Source organism: Monodelphis domestica, chromosome 1 (assembly GCF_027887165.1).
Source record: "Monodelphis domestica isolate mMonDom1 chromosome 1, mMonDom1.pri, whole genome shotgun sequence".
Classification (NCBI taxonomy): domain Eukaryota; kingdom Metazoa; phylum Chordata; class Mammalia; order Didelphimorphia; family Didelphidae; genus Monodelphis; species Monodelphis domestica.
Window position 1 is genome coordinate 660,289,704 of NC_077227.1, and position 19,157 is coordinate 660,308,860.

The following is a 19,157-nucleotide window of genomic DNA, read 5'->3' on the forward strand; positions in this document are numbered from 1 at the left end:
TGGACTGCATTCCCTATGGAGGGTGTGGCATGAGCAAAGTCACAGAGGAGGAGAAATACAGGGCCTGTTTGGGGACTGATGAGTACAGAACTTACCAGAGGAAGGAATATGAATGAAAACAACTAACACTTTACAGTACTTACTGCATGCACCAGGCACTCTGCTAAACACTTTATAGATATTTCCTCAGGGAGGGAGGTACTATCATCATCCTCGATTTATAGAGGAGCAAACTGAGACAAACAGAAGTTAAGTGAACTGCCCAGGGTCACACAATTAAGTGTCTGAGGTCACATTTGAACTCGGGTTTTCCTGACTCCAAGTGCCAGGCAATCTGTTCATGTTGGAAGCACTTTCATAACTGGCCATTAGATCCAGATTATAACTGACATTCATAGAGCACTTTGAGATTTACAGAGCCCTTTATGTATGCTATCTTATTTGATTCTCAGACTATTAGCCCCATTTTAAAGAGGAGGAAACATGTCCATGGTTACACAGGGAGTAAGTGTCTAAGATAAAAGCAGAATTCAGGTCTCTTCTGATTAACTCTAGCATTCTTTACATTCCACATAGCTACCATGAATGCTGGACTAAAGAACCAGGTCTTGTTTGGGGAGCAGCGGACACCATGGAGTGGCTGAGCAACGGAAGGATGATGTGACTCTCCCTTCATCCTGGCTGGGCACTAGAGGGAGGACAGAAGGAAGGCTGGAAGATTAGGAAGTGTTGGTAAGGAAGGCAACAGTGGAAACAAGACCTACAGAGTCACCATAGATTTTCCCCTGGAGTAGAATCATGCCCTGGACCAGGCATTGCAGAAATTAGGCTAAGGTAGCCATGCTACTGCCCCCAGGGAGCTTTGGCACTCCCTACTCACTCCCCCACCCCCTGCCCAGCCACTGTTCCAGCCTGTGGCTCACCAACATTTTTTCTTCTCCCCTTTAAGGTGTAACTGAAATGCTGGACCAGCCTGGTTTCACCAGCATTTTATGCTTTGATCATCTGATTTTAGAAAGTAGAGTGAATTATTTCTAGTGTGCCAGCTGGCTCAACGGTTGCTGCTAGAATTTGCAGGTTTAAAGTTAGGTTTAAAGTTATCAAAGATAAATGTTGAGTAGAGGGGGGCAGCAAGGTGGCTCAGTGGATAGAGAGCCACCAAGCATGGAGATGAGAGGTCCTGGGTTCAAATTTGATCTCAGACACATCCTAGCTGTGTGACCCTGGGCAAGTCACTTGACCCCCATTTGCCTAGCCCTTTGCCTTGGAACAGATACTTAGTATTGATTCTAGGATGGAAGGTAAGGGTTTAAAAAAAATTGCACTTAGATCAGCAAACTACTGTTGTTGGTTCTAGCTTTTGGTTTGGGGTTTGGTTTAAGCTGCTAGGGAAAATAATATCCCCTAGAAGGAAGATCTATAATTATAAAGTCCTTGGGGACACGGAAGAAACAAAACTAAGTAACCCACCCTGCCAGTCTCAACCAAACAGAAGCTCATCCTGTCCCACCCTGGGGATGGTCCTATTGGCTCCTCAAGGTCAGAACCAGGGATCAGAATATTAGAGCCAGAAGAGGCCTTAAAGCTGCTTTAAAGTTTACAAAGTACTTTACATAGAACTCATTAGATTCACACAAGCCTGGGAGGTAGGTGTTATTCTTAGTCCCCTTTTAAAGATGAGAAAGTGAAGGCTAACAGAGAATCAAGCCACTTGACGAGGATTGCACCACTAATAAGGGTCTCAGGCAAGATCTGAACTCTGATCTTTCTGACTCCAAAATAAAATTCTACTCCTAGTGCCATCTGGCTGGCTGGGCCCTTCGAGCCTACTTCAACTTTATCATTGTAACAATACCACTAACGACTTTATATGTGGAGCAGAATTGCTACATCTGAGTTTACAGAGTACTTTTCTCACAACTGCCTTGGGAAGTAGGTGGATGAGTTACCCCCGAGAAATCTGAGCATAGAGGTTCAACGACTGCTCTTAAGCACTGACTACGTGCCACGTGCCAGGCCTCAGCCCCTGCCCTCAGGAAGCTCGCAGCCTAACGAGAACTGGATGAATCCCATTTGAACTGAGCTCTGGTACGTGGAGAGTTCTGGTGAGCCAGGACCTTAATGACACTCTGGGCCTAGCCCACACCCCCCATCTGAAGCCCTTTCAGAGGCCCAGAGCTGAGGTGATTTGCCCACAGGCTCACATAGCTGCCCCATCCAGCCTTTCTCCGTGCCAAGCGGCTTCTTCTGATTCCAAGTCTGGGGCTCCTTCCACGAAGGGGAAGATAAAGGAACTTCCTGCAGGTCACACAAATCACTTGTGCAAGAACAGGGATGAGAAGTCAAGTCTCCTGCCTCCCTGGGCCCGGACTCTCTCCTACGGTGCTGCAGGGGTGTCCGAGGTCTTGGATTGCATGCTCCCTTAGCCACTTAATGCTTGGGGGAGCTTGGGCAGATCCTTCCCCTCTCTAGGCCTCAGTGCTCATCTGTAAAATGAGAGGGCTGTTGGGTGGCCGCTCTCTCCAGGAATCCTCTTTGCTCTCCTCGAAGGGCAGTGTGATTCGAGCTAGGAGCTCAGATCTGGAGTCGGAGGCCCTCTGTCTCTCTAGGGAGATCCCTGGCCATACGCTAGAGCCCAGCCAGTGGAGAGCTGGAGGAAGCCACACTACTCCACGCAGCTGCTGTCCTCAAGCCCAGAGGTCCTAAGACTAAGCTGATTTCAGGGAATTCACGTTCTCAGGCCTGCTCTGCTCTGCTCTGCTCCGCTCCCAGGGATCATTCTTTACTCACAAGTGACCGCAATGGAGGTGGGGGGACTAGATGACCTCCAAGTCCCTTCTAGTTCTTCATTATATGCCCAGACAAAGCATGCAATATCTGGCAAAGATCAGCCCCCCTTGGAAATCCTCACCCATGAATGACATCAGCTGATGCCGACAACAAGGACAAGGCAGGACAGCAAAATCTGAGGAGGGACCTCAAAAACTCCCTGCTGCACGCAGCAATCTCTGCTTTGGCAGCCTGGAAAGGAGAGAGCCCTATTACACAGCCTTGCAGGCGAGCTCTATCTTAATGACTTCCCCATGCAGCTTTCCTAATTCTTCAGATACCATAAAAAGTTAAGCAGATGCCAAGGCAGCCTGCTGATATCTGATAGGCTTTACCCCAGCTGAGCATCTGCACCTGGACACACTGCCCATTGAAGCTATTGAAAAACTCTGCCAGCATCAAGATCAGGTAAGAATGTCTGGGACTGGAGGTCATGGAAAGATGGCAGCTGAGGCACAAAGAAGCTCATGTGGTGTGGTTCCTCCATGTCCACTGGCCTTGACATGAAGAGGAACGGATTGGGGAAAAGGAAGAGGTACAAAAAGATAATGAGAAGGAGTAGAAGGCAGTGCCCAGGCTCTTGCCCAGGGTTCCTGTGGCTAGAGAAAGGTGAAATGAGCCTGGAAGGGGTGAGGAAGGCGATGGTGTTCCTCCTGACTAATGTCTGAGGCTCATATTCTCAACAGGCCTCAAATTTTCTAAATATTTGGAGAAGCTTCTCTGCAAATCAGCTTGGGCACCCTTCCAGCATGGATGTGGGCCTAAGTAGCGTGGCCATCTGCAGAATGGCCTGAATGGGCAAAGAGGCTTTCCTGTACTTGACTAATTCCTTGGCTTCACATTCTTCTAAGATTTTTGAGGAAAAGCCCTCCCCACACACTCCACCATCCATCTCGCCCATTGTCCACAAACATGCTGAAATTTTTGCCATCTACCAATTATTTGTTATTGCAAAAGGGGGGAAAAAGTTGGCAAAAGGAAAGTTGTCTCTTCTGGATTCAAGGAGATACCAGTTCATCTAATGTTCTATTTTTTGTTGGAAGGGAATAGTTTAGATGTGTAGGGTATATGGGTGTTTTTAGCAGAATGGCCATCTGAATTAAGTGCTTATGGCTCAACCCAGGCCCCAGGAATGCAGTGAAGATGGAGACAATGGAAAGTTCCCTATAAAGAGGTCTACTAACTCCAGTCTCCAATCCTGCAATTGTTTCCAATTATGCCTGCCAATGCCTACACTATACTAGATATTATGAAACAATGGAAAGGGCACCAGATCCTATGGCAGAGGACCTGAGTTCCAATCTCATCTCCAATACTATCTGTGTAACTGTGGAGGAGGTCTGAGCCTCAGTTTCCTCATCTGTAAAATGAGGACATTAGACTAGACGATCTCTAAGGTTCCTTTCAACTTTATCTAGAGTAGGGAGGTTCTTATCCCCACTTTTTTGTATCATGGACACTCTGGAAGTCTGGTGAAATTTATGTATCCCTCCTTCCCAAATTAATCTTTCCTAATTAGTATTAATTAATAAAATATATGTATTTAGGATTACAAAAGAAGCCAATTATAGTGAAATACAGTTATCAAAATATTTTTTAGAATAAGCCTACAGAGGGAAGCTAGGTGACCCAGAGGTCCTGGATTCAAATATGGCCTCAGGTACTTTCTACCCATGTGATCTTCCAACTGCCTAGCCCTTACCACTCTTCTTGCCTTGGAACCAATACTTAGTACTGATTCTAAGACAGACAGTAACAGTCTATACACAATAGGTTTAAGAAGCCCTAATCCTGAACTTTGAGCTCAAGGTTCTAGACAATTTGAAGGCTAAAACTACATGTAGTTCCCAGCTTATGAAACCAACACTACTACAAGGAAGGATGTGCTATCCTAAAAAACAGGAACAATAAGACTAATAGCTGCCTTCAGGAAATTTGCATTTTCAACCCTGATCCCTGTTTGACAGAGATCTCTCTAGGCTAGAATCAGCAGTCAACCCAAGTTGGGGCTGTCTGTGGCTGCAGTCAGGCTATGGCCATCATGGTCATCATCAGGATGTCCCTTCTAACTGGGCTGGGGCTGAGGCTTGTTACCAGTTGGGCCAAATTTCAAGAAAGGAGGTTTTGACTCAATACCAAAAAGAAGTTTCTAAGAATCAAAGCTGCCCACTCATGAAATAGAAGGAGCTTCTCGTCCCCCAAAATATTAGGCAGAAACTGGTTCACCATTAGTCAGGAACGTTGGAAGAGTGGATTTTTGCATGGGGAGGGTGGCAGACCAAAGGATTTCCAACTCCAAATTGCTATGATTTTATGGTTGAGATAAGAGGTCAGAGGTCAGTCTGTGGTCTGTGGTTGGGATTAGTGAGCTGCTTTCTCAAGGATGCTTATTAGCCTTTAAAGAGCTCAAACCTGGGCCCCTGGCTCTAAATCAATGAACTAACTAGACACAGATGTTGGTGCAATAAATAACCATTCACCCACTCCCCTAGTCTACAATTATGCAAACCTTCCTGGACAAGGGTTGCCTCTCTTTGCATTCCTGATCCAGAATTCATCTTTTAGAACATTAGTAGACTATGTCAGGCTGGGGCAATGAGGCAGACTTGGTAAAGGACTTTGAAGAACAGTAGTTTCTAAGTCTGTGTTGCTCTAACTCAACTTAACACCACATTTCCCTCCTACCACCTACTTGCTGGAAGGTCTCCCAAGCTGTGGTCAATGAAAGGAAAGCTGCCCAGTATCACATCTGGGCAAGCAAGTCTATCTTCACAGCTTCTGTGGATATGAGACCCCTAATGGGGGAAATATGATCTTTCATTCCTGGGCTATTGGAAGATCTGTTCTGGGGGAGATGGGAGGGTAAGGTATTTTATTTTCTTGTCAAACACTACCAGTTATCCAGCCTGCTGACAAATTAATCTTCCTTAAACACCATTTTTATTCTCGGTTCAAAGACCTCATCAACTTCCCACTGCAGACAGACCTAAATTCCAGAGTCCTGAAAGCAGCCAGATCTGACTTTCCTAGTTCTTCATTGCCTATTCTTCCACTTCAGCCAGGCTGGTTTCCTCTCTGTCCCACAATATATATTTCCCTCTTCCATACCTTTGCTCATGCGTTTACCTCTTCTGGAATGCCCCTTCCGTTTTCTTGATAACCACTTCAAGGCTCTGCTCAAATCTTGCCTCCATGAAGCCTTCTAAGACTACTCTAGTCCACAGTTATCCCATTCTTCTCTGGATTTCCAGAGCACTTATAGCATCTCCAACTCATCTGGCTCTGTCTTCCCCAGCCTGGTCCATAGAAATGTGTACGTGAATTCTCTCCCCAGCTAGGGAGTTTATATATATAACCTTTTTATTCCCAAGGCACCCAGTTTAGGATGGAATAGACAGTCAAGGCTCACTGAATCTGACTGATTGATATTAACCTGTGGCAACTACAAGGAGGTAGCTAGGGAATGAGAACAGCCATCTTTGACCTACTTCCCTCCTCTCTTCCCACTGAAGAGAACTCCCTGAACCCCAAAAGGCAGCTCATGCCTGGGCCCCAAGCTTCAGGAAATGGGACCCTTGCGTCTGAAGGGGAGACAGGAGCAAGTCTGTGAAATTTCTAGCTCCTAGACATCTTCCCCAATGCCCTCTATCCCAAGGCAGAAATAGGCTTCATTGTGGAGCAGACCCTGTGCCTAGAAGCCCCAAGTGCCCTTTCCCCAACACAGGGAGCAGGAAGCCACCAATCCAGAAGGGCTTACTTACCATGGACTCACTGATGAGAAGAAGCAAGAGAGCCTCCTCGATGTTGTCCTGTGGGCAGTAGAGACTGAAAGACACAAACCGAAGGCCCTCCTCACACACCACCCCTCAGTCTAGTCTGCTTGATCACTGAAAATGGGGTCAGCCTGGGGCCCCTCTCCCTCTGTCTCTCTCTCACACCTGTCCTTGGAAACATGAAGCAGTCCCTGCATGATTCATAAGCTACCGGACACCTCCTTCCAAGAAGCAGCAGGTTCCAAACTCTTTTAAGTGCCCCCCACAAATGACCAACTCCAAGACCCTTCCCATGAAGGAAAAATTTTCATGTCTAATACTGCAACTCCTCAAACCAAGGGAAAATATCCCTTCCTGAGACTATAGGGACCTCCTAGGGAGAGATGAGGACTATGTAATAACACCCACAAACTAGAGGCTTTGAAGAATTTAGTCACATCGACAACCTTCAATTATCTGCCTGATAAGGAGAGAAGTGTCACAAATACTCCAGCAAAATAGGGGATAATCCCAAATGGCAGAAAGCCACCCCCTGTTTGGTTGGCCTTAGAATGCCTGTATGATTCTCCCATTCTCCATCCCAGCACATTTTCCTTGGTTTACACTGTTCTGTAATTGAGTCTGATCCTTTGTATTCAAGGGCTGGAGGGGTTAGGAAGGAGTTCACTTATAAACCAGCTGGGGACCCAGGGGATTACACTTGGCCAAGGACAGGTGCTTTTCCTTTTAGGGGAGGGGGAGAGCAGAACAGGGCTTACTTGTTTCCGGTGTAGAGATTAGGCTTCCTCAGAGGCTGAGTGATGAAGGAATTCTGCTCTTTGCCCATAAACTCAGGCAGAGGGTGTGACAGGGGACCCCAGTAGCAGTCCTCACTCAGGTTGTGAAGGAGGACTCCGGCCAGCTGCTTTGCTGCAGTCTGCCAGAGACAAAGAACAAATCCGCACTTGACTACTCACAACCATTCCCCTCCAATACATCCCCCTACAATGTCTTCTTCAATCCAGCTGTGTCATTCATCACACAGGCCTTTAAAGAATTTTCAGCCTATGCTGTTGTCCATTGTCTGCTGCAGTTTCATGCCTGGCAACATAGCCTTCCCCACTAGACTAGACTCCTTGAGGGTCAAGGCTATGAGCTGTCACACTTGGATTTCTCAGCCAGACACTCTCCACATCATCCCAGAGAAACACCAGTTTCCTTTGCCTGGAAACACTCATGTACTGCTGCCTCCAGAGGCCTACTGAGGCCCTTATGCCTCTGCCCTGAGGTCATTTCAGGGAGATGGCTACTCAGCAACAACTGACGACCACTTATGTGGATGGAGCTCTCTGTTGTCTCTCTCTTTCTCTCCTGCTCCCCTCCTCCTCTCCCCCTGCCCCCCAGGATTTTTCTCATTACCACTTTGAAGTTCTGCGTTGCTCTAGTCTCCACAGTCCGCAACATTTCCCGAAGCTCGCTCATGCCTTTCACGATGTTCCTGGTGGGAAAGTGGAAGCGGCATCAATAGCCTGGCTTGCCCCAATTCAGCCTTCTCCTTCAAACCCAAGAAAACTCCATGAGCTCCATTTGAAAACAAGGCAGTGAATAAATGTTAAAAAGGAAAAGGAAGGGGCAGCGAGATGGACACTTCCTAGCAGGGTGACCCTGGCTAAATCACTTAACCCCCATTCCCTAGCCCTTACCACTCTTCTGCCTTGGAACCAATATATATAGTACTGACTCTAAGACATAAGGTAAAGAGTTTTGGGGTTTTTTAAAGTCTACTAAGATTGCCAAGTTTCTGTTTTTCTCAAAAAGACAGAGACTAGGGACAAGGATCCAGGCTTCCCAGAAAGTGGTTATTTTCATCAGCTTCTACCCCACTGAACTGTTGTGGAAATCAAATGAGATAATCAATGTCAAGTGCTTGGCAAAAAACATTGTCAATTATTAATAACAATAATAGTTTAGGTGTGAATATAGCCTGCCCCTTCGGCTACATCTCTGCCTTAGAATGCCCAAGGTATGAAGGAGTTACTGGGAGTCTAAGAAGCATGGGCAGGGTCAAGGTGGGAAGCCCCTGTGGCAGAAGTCATGGAGAAGTCTCAGAGTCATCTGGGAGAGGCAACTCATTGGAGGAGCTTTGTAGACTTGGAATTCAGGAGGTGTCTGTTCAAACCTCGCCTCTCACCCTGACTAGCTCTACATGACACTGGCAAGTCATTAAACAGCACTTCACAGGGCAGTTGGGAGGCTCAACTGGGACAAGGAAGATAAATGGAGGCAAGTTATATCATCATCATTTAGGTATTTACCTAAAAGCTGAACCAAGCCAATCTTCAATTTCTCCCTGTCTACTGGCTGGTTCTTTGCTGCCTACAAACATACCCCTAGTCTCCCCCAGACTTCCAAACAAAACAAATGATTCTTGCTTGATCTGCTTGTGCTGCTGGATATCATCCTATACTTCTCCACTGCTTTAATGGCTAAACTCCATAAGAAAACCATCTGTAATTAACTGTTGCCTCTACCTCCTCTTCCCCTCTCTCTTCTAAACCTTCTATAGCCTGGCTTCTGTCCTCAATACTCAACTGAAATTGCTCTCTCTGAAAGAATCAATACTTTGTGTGTGTCTCTGTCTCTCTCTCCCTTTCCCTCTCCCTCTCTCTCCTCTCCCTTTTAACCCCTCCCCCCATAAACCTTTATCTTCTGTCTTAGAATCAAAACTAGGTGTCAGTTCCAAGGCAGAAAAGTGGTAAGGGCAGGCAATTGAGGTTAAGTGACTTGCCCAGAGTCACACAGCTAGGAAGTGGTAAAGCTACATTTGAACCTGGGTGCTCCTGACTCCAGATGCTCTATCCACTGAGCTACCTAGCTGCTCCTCAGTAATCCCTTAATTGCCAAATCGAATGGCCTTTTCAAATCCTTATCCTTCTTGACCTTTCTGCAGCTTTTGACACAGCTGGTCACCCTCTTCTAAATCATCTGTCCTCTCTAGGTTTTGTGTGGCGTTGTCTCCTGGTTCTCCTCCTACTTGCCTGTTGCCAAGTTATGTCCAGCCTACCTTTGTAACATCTCTTGTATATAATCTCCCTTTAACACTGACATGTGTGTCAACGTGATATAGGCCCTGACCAGCTCATGCCAAGAACTACTGCAATGGCCCTTGGAATATTCTCCCTTCCATCACTTCTCTTCCCACTCTATATATAGAGAGAGACAGAGAGAGATGGTCACATAGATACAAAAATTTTCAGAGTAGCACCTTATGCAGTGGATTATATTTAAATATATACAATTAGTGTGTTATACATTAATAATATATTTACTATAATCCTATATAGCAATTCCTGAATAAATGTGGTATATAAAGGCAAAGAAAAATTAATCCACCACCATAAGGAATAATGAATGAAAAATTCAGAAAGACATAAGAATATGTGTATGAATTGGCAGAAGGAAGAAAGCATAAGCAGAGAACAACTGAATGGTCCACAGAAGCTCCAAGTGACAGACCTTGGAATAGCCTTCCCCTCAGTTTGAATGTGAAATGCTACATATTCTCAGATGGCAAGAAGTCATGGAACAAAAGTCATGATGCATTAATAAAACTTAAAAGGCCTAGTACAGAGTCAGTCAACCGAAAATACACACTACGGCCCTGCAGAAGCACAAGATTTCTCTAGCTCCCTGGAATGACAATCTAAGCCCCGTGAAGCCACTCTGTCCCAGGCCGGGCTGAAGTGGTCAGATCCAGGAAAAGGCCCCATGGGGTCCCCAGCAAGTTAGGGAGCAGGCAGGGCAGCAGGCCTTTTTCAAAGTCTCTCAGGCTGAGGAGAGGGAGAGAGGCATGTGGGAAAGGAAACAGATGACCCTGGGAACTGGGAGGATGTGAAGACTAGAGCAGCAAGGCCAAGTTAGCAGAAAGCTAAAGCCAAGAAACGAAATGCCCCTTCCTGACCTCAGCCGTCATACTGTATGGGCCTGCTATGGAAGGGAGCAGAAAAGAGGCCTCAGTCTCTGCCAGCTCCAATGGAGCTGTCCCAAAGGGCAAGGTGCCTCACCTCACTGTGCCTCAGTTTTCTCATCTGTAAAATCAGTATAATATTGACAACCTACCCCAAGTGGTTATGTGTATACTCCTCATAATGTCTCTAAGTCTTTTTTCTAGCACTTTAAGGTAATGCTTTACATGTTTTCTTATTTGATACTTCTCTATGGACCCAAGAGCCCTGAATTTGATTTTAATGATATTCTGATCACTGTATTTCAATATAATTGTCCTCCTTTTTAATCTCAAATATTAAATTTTGTACACTTAAAATATTATTCTATGAAGGGGTCCATAAATTTGAGACTGCCAATGAGATTTGTGACCCCCCAAAAAGTATGAACCCCAACCAAATCAAAAGGGAGGCTCATTTGTTCACACAATCACATTTTCTTTGTGAAATGGTTTCTCTTTTCCCCAAAACATCTTTTTCTCCTCTTTGCCCAATGAGGCTAGGCCAGGAAAAGTTAAGCCAGAAAGTGAAGGTGCATACAAGTATGTACATTCTATAACCAAAGAGAAAAGACTGGTGGATTATTCAAGCTGTCATTCTCAGAAAGAACATTAAGCACAAAGGGAACCCAGAGATGAAGGGACTCTCCCTAGGGCTGTGATGGCGAACCTATGACACGTGTGTCAGTACTGACACACATAGTCATTTAGATGACACACAGTCGCATGTGGCCGAATACAGAGAAGTATGGGGCCACAAGAAGGACTTTTTTTCTCTAAGTGAGACACCACCTGAGTTATGTTGTTTTTTTTTGGTGAATTTTGACACACCAAGCTCAAAAGGTTGACTATCACTGCCCTAGGGGGTCCTGCAGCCCACTGCCCTCCAGACCTCTTGACAGGGCTTACCACCAGGGGCTCACTACTGTAAAAATGGAGATTTGAACCCCAGACTTCAATCCCCAGAAGTCCTTGGCAGTTCCCAGAATGCCCTATAACCTCACCGGAGATACCCACTTGGGCCAAAAACAAAATGGGTATTTAAACTGACTGTACCGCCTACTTGCTCGCTCTCTGCTTCCACTGCTAAGCACACGCGTCTCTCAAGAAGTAAGTGAAATGGAATGGGCTATGTGCCCTAGGCACATGCATTTCTTATTTTGTATTTTCTTATTTCCTTGATTTCTAATAATCTTTAATAAACCTCTAAAAATATAATGCTTTTAGTAGAGAAACTAATTTAAATGTCACAGTTAATGGCGACCAAACAGGAAAAACTCTCAATTAAAAAAAAAAAAAAGATAGCCTAGATAATGATTTCTAAGCCACATTTCTCCAAGGCTTTTTAGCAAGCCTCTTGACTCATCTTGCTCCTGCCTGCCTGCTTCCAGACTCCCAGCTCCTGGTCTCTCTCTTGCTCACCTGGTCCTGGCCCTGCCCACCCTGGCCCCAGCAACTCTGGCCTCCGACCTAGATGGCTCATCGCCCAGACCTAATTTCTTCAGGATCAAAAACCAACTGGTAAGAAACAGGGGTGATTTGTCTTTAGGCTACGATTAGCCTCCATGTGGACTGTGGGCAGGGAATCACAGGTGGGGAGAACGAAGAGACTTTTCCAAACAGGAACTTAGAAGCATGGCTTTAAAAGGATATCTTTTGAGTGCACTGGTCCTTTTATTTATCTCCCAAGAAAGTTCCTTATCACTGGAAGTACCTGAGGAATCTTTAAACTTACTCCCTGTAATTCTCTCAGAGAGTCGGGAAAAATTCAACTCCCTGCAATTCTTTGGCCCAATTTGAGATTCCAGAAACCCACCCTCACTATGGGGAGGAAGCTCAGGGGCTCAGTGGATTGAGAGCCAGGCTTAGAGACAGGAGGTCCTGGGTTGAAATCTGGCCTCAGACACTTCCTGGCAGTGTGGCCCTGGGCAAGTCACTTGACCCCCTTTGTCTACCCCTTACCACTCTTCTGCCTTCTGACAATAGGCATCTAAATGGATAATTAAAGAAAAACCAAGGAACTTTAAAGAAATTGGAGGTTATATTTTTAAGGCATTTCAGACTCCAATGTTTTATAAAAATCTCTGTATTCTATTGCATTTTACTAATTGTTTTGTTTAAGATTTAACATTGTGATTTTAAGTCATATATTAATGTATTCAATACTATTCTGTTACAATGAATCATTTTAATGTACTGGGTTTTAACTACTGTTAAATTCTGTTGCTTTTCCCCTATAACTATGCTGAACAAATATTATTGAGTAAGCCCATATAAAAACAGCTTTTCTGTTTTGACTTTGTAAATTGTCACATAGAGGACAGATGGACTCCATCAGAAAATTGCTACAATCGTATAACAACCTTTGGAAAACTTAATGAACTAAATATCTCAAATTGATTTTAAGGGTTCTCTAGATATGATTTTTAGAATTTTTTTAACAATCTCTGGTCATTTTGCCTGCCCCTAACAGGAGGTAAGGCCAATTTTAGTAGCTTAAGTGAAATATAATTATAATCCCCAACTCCCACATTTATAAAAATGTGAACAGAAGCTGGAAAGTTAATTCCAGGGTACCCCTGGATGGCTCCCCAAAAGAGGAGCATCTCTCATTTATAACTCTTCAGCTCATTTTACTTCCACCAGAATGATATCTAGATTTCTTGATGATGTTCTAAACCCAAAATAAGTTTTACTTTGTTTAAAAAAAATGTTTGCCAAGGTTGAAAGATTTGCTACGTTTCTAAAAATTGTGACAAATAAACATCAGTTCATAGGCTTTTAAAAATGCCATACAGCAACTTATGATATGATATGATAGTGGGTTTGTTTGTTCTGCAATTAACTGGACTATTGAGAATTTGGGGGATATTAATACCTACATATTTGTATTACTATTCTTTATAAAAAAACAAAAAACTGTTACCTTGTAAAATTCATTTGCTTGTACTCACAGTGGATCATGGCCAGATATGAAGAGGAAATGGATCTCATTTTTGGTGAGAAAGCCTTGTATTCTATATTTTCTTAGCTGACATAGTATGTCAATGATTATAAACTATATTTTTTAATTTTTTTAAACTCTTATTATATTTTTCTTGCATGTGCAATATACTATTTCAGTTTTTTCTCTCCTTTTTATATTTGAAGCACATGTCACCAGTATTAAGATTTTCTTTAACTTTTTGATTTTGCAGGAATATAAGTTTAAAATACATTTGCTATAATAATGTCAATGCATGCCCCAAAAGCTTGAGAATATAAAAATGATGCCACTTAATTGTTTTAAAAAAAGTATGGGACTTTGCTTAATGTGTCTGTCTGATTCCAGGACAAGATATACAAAAGAGCCATTGCACAGGGCCAAAGAAACCAATCCAGGAAGGATTGATGTACTTCTAAGCCAATACAAAGGACTTGAACCTAGTATGAAGACTCAAGGTTGCGAAGCTTAACATACATTAAGACGTAGGCCTTCCTTGTATCCACACTCTTTGTGAAAATACTTACAGATGAGTATCCCTAACTTGGCTCCTACTTGGCTTCTATAATCTAGTTCCTTTTCTGTCTTTCATAGTGTGGCAAACTTTCTGTAGTCCTGGCTACTGACTGGGTAAATGCTTATTTGTTTATATCATTTTAATTACGCCCTGATTCAAGGACCTGTTATAGATTTATTTTTCCTTTTCTTAGAATTTTTACACATAAGAATTTGATAGTCTATATTTTCATCCAGAAATTATCTTTTTTTATTTGGATTTTTGATGTCTTTTTAGTTTCTCTTGCTAATTGATTCATATACCTCATAACTCAGCCATGCATCCCTAAATGGTTCTGTGTTTTTTCAATCAGCCTCTCCAAGGGGGGAATGTAAAAATATTATTATTTTAAGTTTCAAAGTTTAAATTCCTCTTGAGAAGAATTTTAATACCTCTCCGAATCCAGAAACTGAACTGTTTGGAGAAGACACCATGAAGATGCCTCCAGACCACAAGCTGCATGAGAAGATCAAAATTGAACTTTAGGTGTGGTTGATTGAACATTTATTTGTATGTATACTTTCATGCCAAAGGGGACTGCCCCCTAACTGTTTTTTTTGTCAATGCACCCAACAAAAACATTGGTTTTGCTGTCTCTCTCTCTTTTCTATTTCCCTCTTATCTCTAACTATTGTAGTTTTCCTCTTAGAGGGTAAAGTTTTGTATACACCTGCAGTTAGAAATTTTGGGGGTGTAGGATGCTTATGTTTAGTGATCAATTGGGGAGACTAGTCCCCCAATCATCCTCAGGGGGGATTGTGATTTTTAAATTTCCTCCATCTTCCTTGGTCTAGCACCCAGGAATGTGCACACCCACACTACACGGGCATGTGCTAGCTAATGACAAATCAGAAATACTAACTACCCCGCCCTGGGCTGTCCTAAGCCAAGCTTGAGCCACCATTGGCACATGTGAGGCGCAGGAAGTGAGGTAGAGAGCAGCCTCTGGAGTTCTCTCACTTCCTGTGGAGAGGGCTAGACACCAGTTTTATCCTGGAGCTCGAGCTTGGAGGAGCCCCTCAGACAGCTTCTCTTCATATTGGTCACGTGAGTGATAAGGACTGACTCCCTTCTCTGCCTTGGCTCTCCAAGGCCTTAATGCCCATTTTGGCTCAGGCTGAGCCAGAGTGGTTCTGAATTAAACTCCTTTCCTTCTCCCCCCCCCTAATAATTTCTTCTTCCTGTTGTAATTAAATCACCATAAAACTCCATTCTGACTTAAGTGTTTCATTTAGGATCTTATAAGTAAAACCCTTGGTGACCTATAATTAATATAATCAGTCTTTAACCGTAAATTTGAATCTAACACTATCCACACAGGTGAACCCACTTCTGGGCAGCGGCAGGATTCCTGAAAGTGGGGTGAAAGCTTTCTGTTTTTAGAGTGCCAAGAGTTCAAAGCACAGCTTTCCTTCTATAAATTATTACCTCTAATGAATTTGAGGAAACCTAGATGCTGAACAGCTTAAAATGGAGGGCACCCAAACCCTAACAGAATAGAAGCTCCTTAAAGAAACAATTTTGGTTTTATCTTTGTCTCCCCGAGGCTTAATTTAGCTCTTTGTATATCGCAGGGAAGGGAAAGGAAAGAAATACTGATAGTATGTACAGTGTGCCAGGCATTGGGCACGATGCTGTAAGATTGTTATTTCATTACAACTATATACCATCCCCAGGAGACAGGTCCTATAAGGATGCTACTCCAATTTATAATGAGGGAAACTAAGGCAGAGAGGCTAAATGACTTGCCCAGCGTTACATAGGTAGGAAGTATATGCAGCCTATTTGAACTTAGGTCTTCTGGAATCTGTGCCCAGAGTACCATCCAACTCACTCACCACCTAGCTGCTCTCAGTAGCTAACAGATTTTTAAAAAATGCTTGTTGAGTTGAAAAAAAAAATTAAGTCAGTATAGAAGCTTGATGGAGGGGACAGGCCTAAGAGTAAAGGAGAAGAAGATTCCAGTTCTACCATTGGCATGATCTGTGAATTTTTGTGGACCTCTACATCACTCTGTGTCCCAACTGACCCCTCTGGGAAATGGAACAGCCAATATCCTAAATATTTGAATTCCTATTTGTTCATTCACTCCCTCATCCCCTCAAACCCTCCACCTCTCAGGGTGAATTACTTGGAGATGCCCAAGTTCTCCTCAGAGTTCAACAAGGCTGGACTATGCCAATCCCAGAGCTGCCAATGTTGGGCACAACCAAGGCTTGTCAGAGCTGGTCCTGGCCACCCTATGAGAGGCCCAGCTTCAGAAATTTCTTGTGTTCTCTGACCTTCTGAATAGAGCTGCTCCTCCCTCATAACTCTCCAACAAGAAGTCAAACAAGCACTATACCAGAAACACATGAAAAAGTCAAAGGTGTCAGTGAGCTCAAGGATGCTATGAGGGTGGGGGTGTGAGGAGAGAAGGGTCAATGCTCCCTCTAGAAAAGTCAGGGCAAAGTTTGAGAGGCCTCCTAGGCCTGCAGAAGAGCCCTTTTCTTTACCATTCAGATCATCTTTCTGGGAAAGGAGGAGATGTTATCATCTCCAGCTTCCAGATGGGGGAGGTGGGCCCAAGGTAGGGTGCCATGTTGGGGCAGATGGAGGACCAAGTTACTCGTCAAAAGGAGGCTTTAGTTGGGGTCCAACAGGATTCAGAAGAGAGATACCTCTCCTCTCCCCTGCTGATCTGAAAGATTTACCATCTCTGCACCCAAGCTCTTGATGCCATTTCTTCCTGGGTCTTCCCTCAGTGCTGGGAGCCTCCTCTCGGCCCAGCAGTTTTCTCAAACTTACATTGCCCTTCTCACCATGTGCTGTTCCTGGGGCCTCTGATCGGGAAGTGGTCCCCTCTCAGCCCTGTTCATGAATTCCAGGCTGCCAAACCTGGTCTCCATCAGGGTACCTTTCCTTCCCCCAGCTGCTCTTGCTTTTCAGCTCCCTTTTTATATGTAATTCCCTGAAGGCAGGGACTGTCTCCTTTTGCTTATATCTCCATTCCCAGCACAGTGCCTGGCACACAGTAAGCACTTCATCCATCTGTCCATCCATCCTTCCTTCTCAAACTAAAAATTCTTTCTCAGAAACATCCACAGAGCCTGGCCTGCTAGGTATAGTGGGGGCAAAACAGAAGATACACAGAACTTGTCTGCAAGGAATTAGAGCCTAGTTGGGAAGAAGAAATGCTGGGGATGTAAGAGGCATTCTAGTCAAATGAAGAGTGCTAGATCTGGGAGTCAGAAGAGACCTGGATTCAAATCCCACGTCCAACCTTTACTTCCTTTATGCCTAGGAGCAAGTTACATGACTTATCTAATCTTCTGTTTCTCCACCTGTAGAACACAGATAATAGTGTCTTTAGCAATTTTTTCACAGGTGGTGAAAATCAAATGAGAATATATCTAAATGGCTTTGGCTAACTTTATGGTGTTATACAAACACCAGCTATGGGCAAGATTTCCACAGGGTTTAGAGCATGATAAATCATCAATATTTACAGATGTGATATAAAAAATAAATATAAATATAAGATGGCTTCCACTTGGCCCTGAGCGCAACAGAAAAAAAGGGTCCCTATGCAATGGGGTGGAGGTGGGAAGAGAAGGGACTTCCCTAAGCTTATTCAGGTGAAAATAGACTAGCAGAGTTTCATGAGAGATCCCCAGAACTGAGCTCACTTCCAGCCGGTACTGGGCAGGCAAAAGAGAGACAGCATTTCTATGGGAGAGTCCAAGATTGGATCGGGCTCAAACTGCTTTCACATTTAGTCCTTTCTGTTTTGTGCATCTTTATACAAGACACCAACCCCAGCTTCCCAAAAAGGATGGGTGAAGGCTGTTAAGTCAAGGAAAACTAAGGAGCATTTTTCCTTTGTCTTTGCCCAGGGAAGGGCTTATGAGTGATAACAAGGAAGAAAGCAATTTAACTTGGATCAAATGCTCAATCAATATTCTTGATGAATTGTGAGAAAACAAAAGTGGCCCTAAGAAGGGGAGCCGATGAGATAAGGGATAATAAAGCCTTGTTCACATTTTCTCCAACTATCCTTGCTGGGCCAGGAGCTTGTCTTACTGTATCTTCGGTAACCAAAACAAGGCTGAATACACAGGAGAGGCTCTATCAATATTTGCTGATTTCGTGACGGTGGGTAGTGGCTACTGTGGCCAAGCACACCACCATGTGCCTCTCCTCCAGAATCCCCAGAGATTTGTGCTCCTCTTCCCTGCCCTTCCCATCAATGGCTAGGTGATAGAGACTAAGCCTTCTGAAGAGCTTCATCATCATGCAGAAATTCCCCCTGGGCCTCTGGTAAGAGCTCTTCTCTTTCCTACAACTTCCTCCTCCCCCAAGCACCGCCCCTTACCTTCCCTTCCCCCTAACCTCTGTGGGGCACAGTGCTTCCCACATTTAGGTCTAGCTGGTAGAGCTGGAAACACAAGAAACCAGCACTGGCATCTCCAGAAAGAGAGGCCAAACACACAGAAATTGCCTTTGAAAGGAAACATGTTAGTTTTGCAAAATTTCCTCCTTCTCTCTCTCTCCCTGTCTCTGTCTGTCTCTGTCTCTCTCTCCCTCCCATTGCCATTGGCAAATAAGTCCCTTATGTTCTCCAAGCCTCATAGTCAGCTGTAAAATGGAAATAATGTCACAGGGTGGCTGGGGAGGCTTAAATAAGACAATGTTATGTAAAGGGCTTTGCAAACTTTAAACCCTATATGAAAGAAAGGGCAGCTGCTGTTCCCAGGATGGCCCAACATTTTAGAGAGCTCTGCAGAGCTTGGAGGAAGAAGGGCCTTTACATTGGGAGATGCCAGAGGAGGGGGAGAAGAGAGGAAGAGGAAAAGGAAACCCAGAACAGGTTGCCACCCACTCTCCCAGGGAAGAGAGCCTGCCTGGCCACATTCTCAGGGAGGCTGGGGGTGGGGGTAGGGGTTCCCTGGAGGAGGACAATGTAAACCCCTGGGGAGGCCAAGCCAGCAGCCACCCACCATAGACCTTCTACCCCCACTTTTTCAGTTCAATGCAACAGATGGCCAAGCTTTC

The 19,157-nt window shown here is 44.3% G+C and overlaps 1 protein-coding gene across 3 annotated transcripts in view; it reads right to left on the minus strand.

Moving 5' to 3' along the window:
* TTC7A (tetratricopeptide repeat domain 7A) overlaps positions 1 to 19,157 on the minus strand; it is a 194,450-nt gene that overhangs the window by 127,477 nt on the left and 47,816 nt on the right. For all 3 annotated transcript variants that reach the window (XM_007476857.3, XM_056820018.1, XM_001375518.4), the window contains exons 6-8: positions 8,001 to 8,079; positions 7,361 to 7,518; positions 6,591 to 6,654 (exon numbers count right to left, since the gene is read on the minus strand). In XM_007476857.3, coding sequence (XP_007476919.1) covers positions 6,591 to 6,654; positions 7,361 to 7,518; positions 8,001 to 8,079 — 301 coding nt within the window. The remainder of the gene's footprint in view (positions 1 to 6,590; positions 6,655 to 7,360; positions 7,519 to 8,000; positions 8,080 to 19,157) is intronic.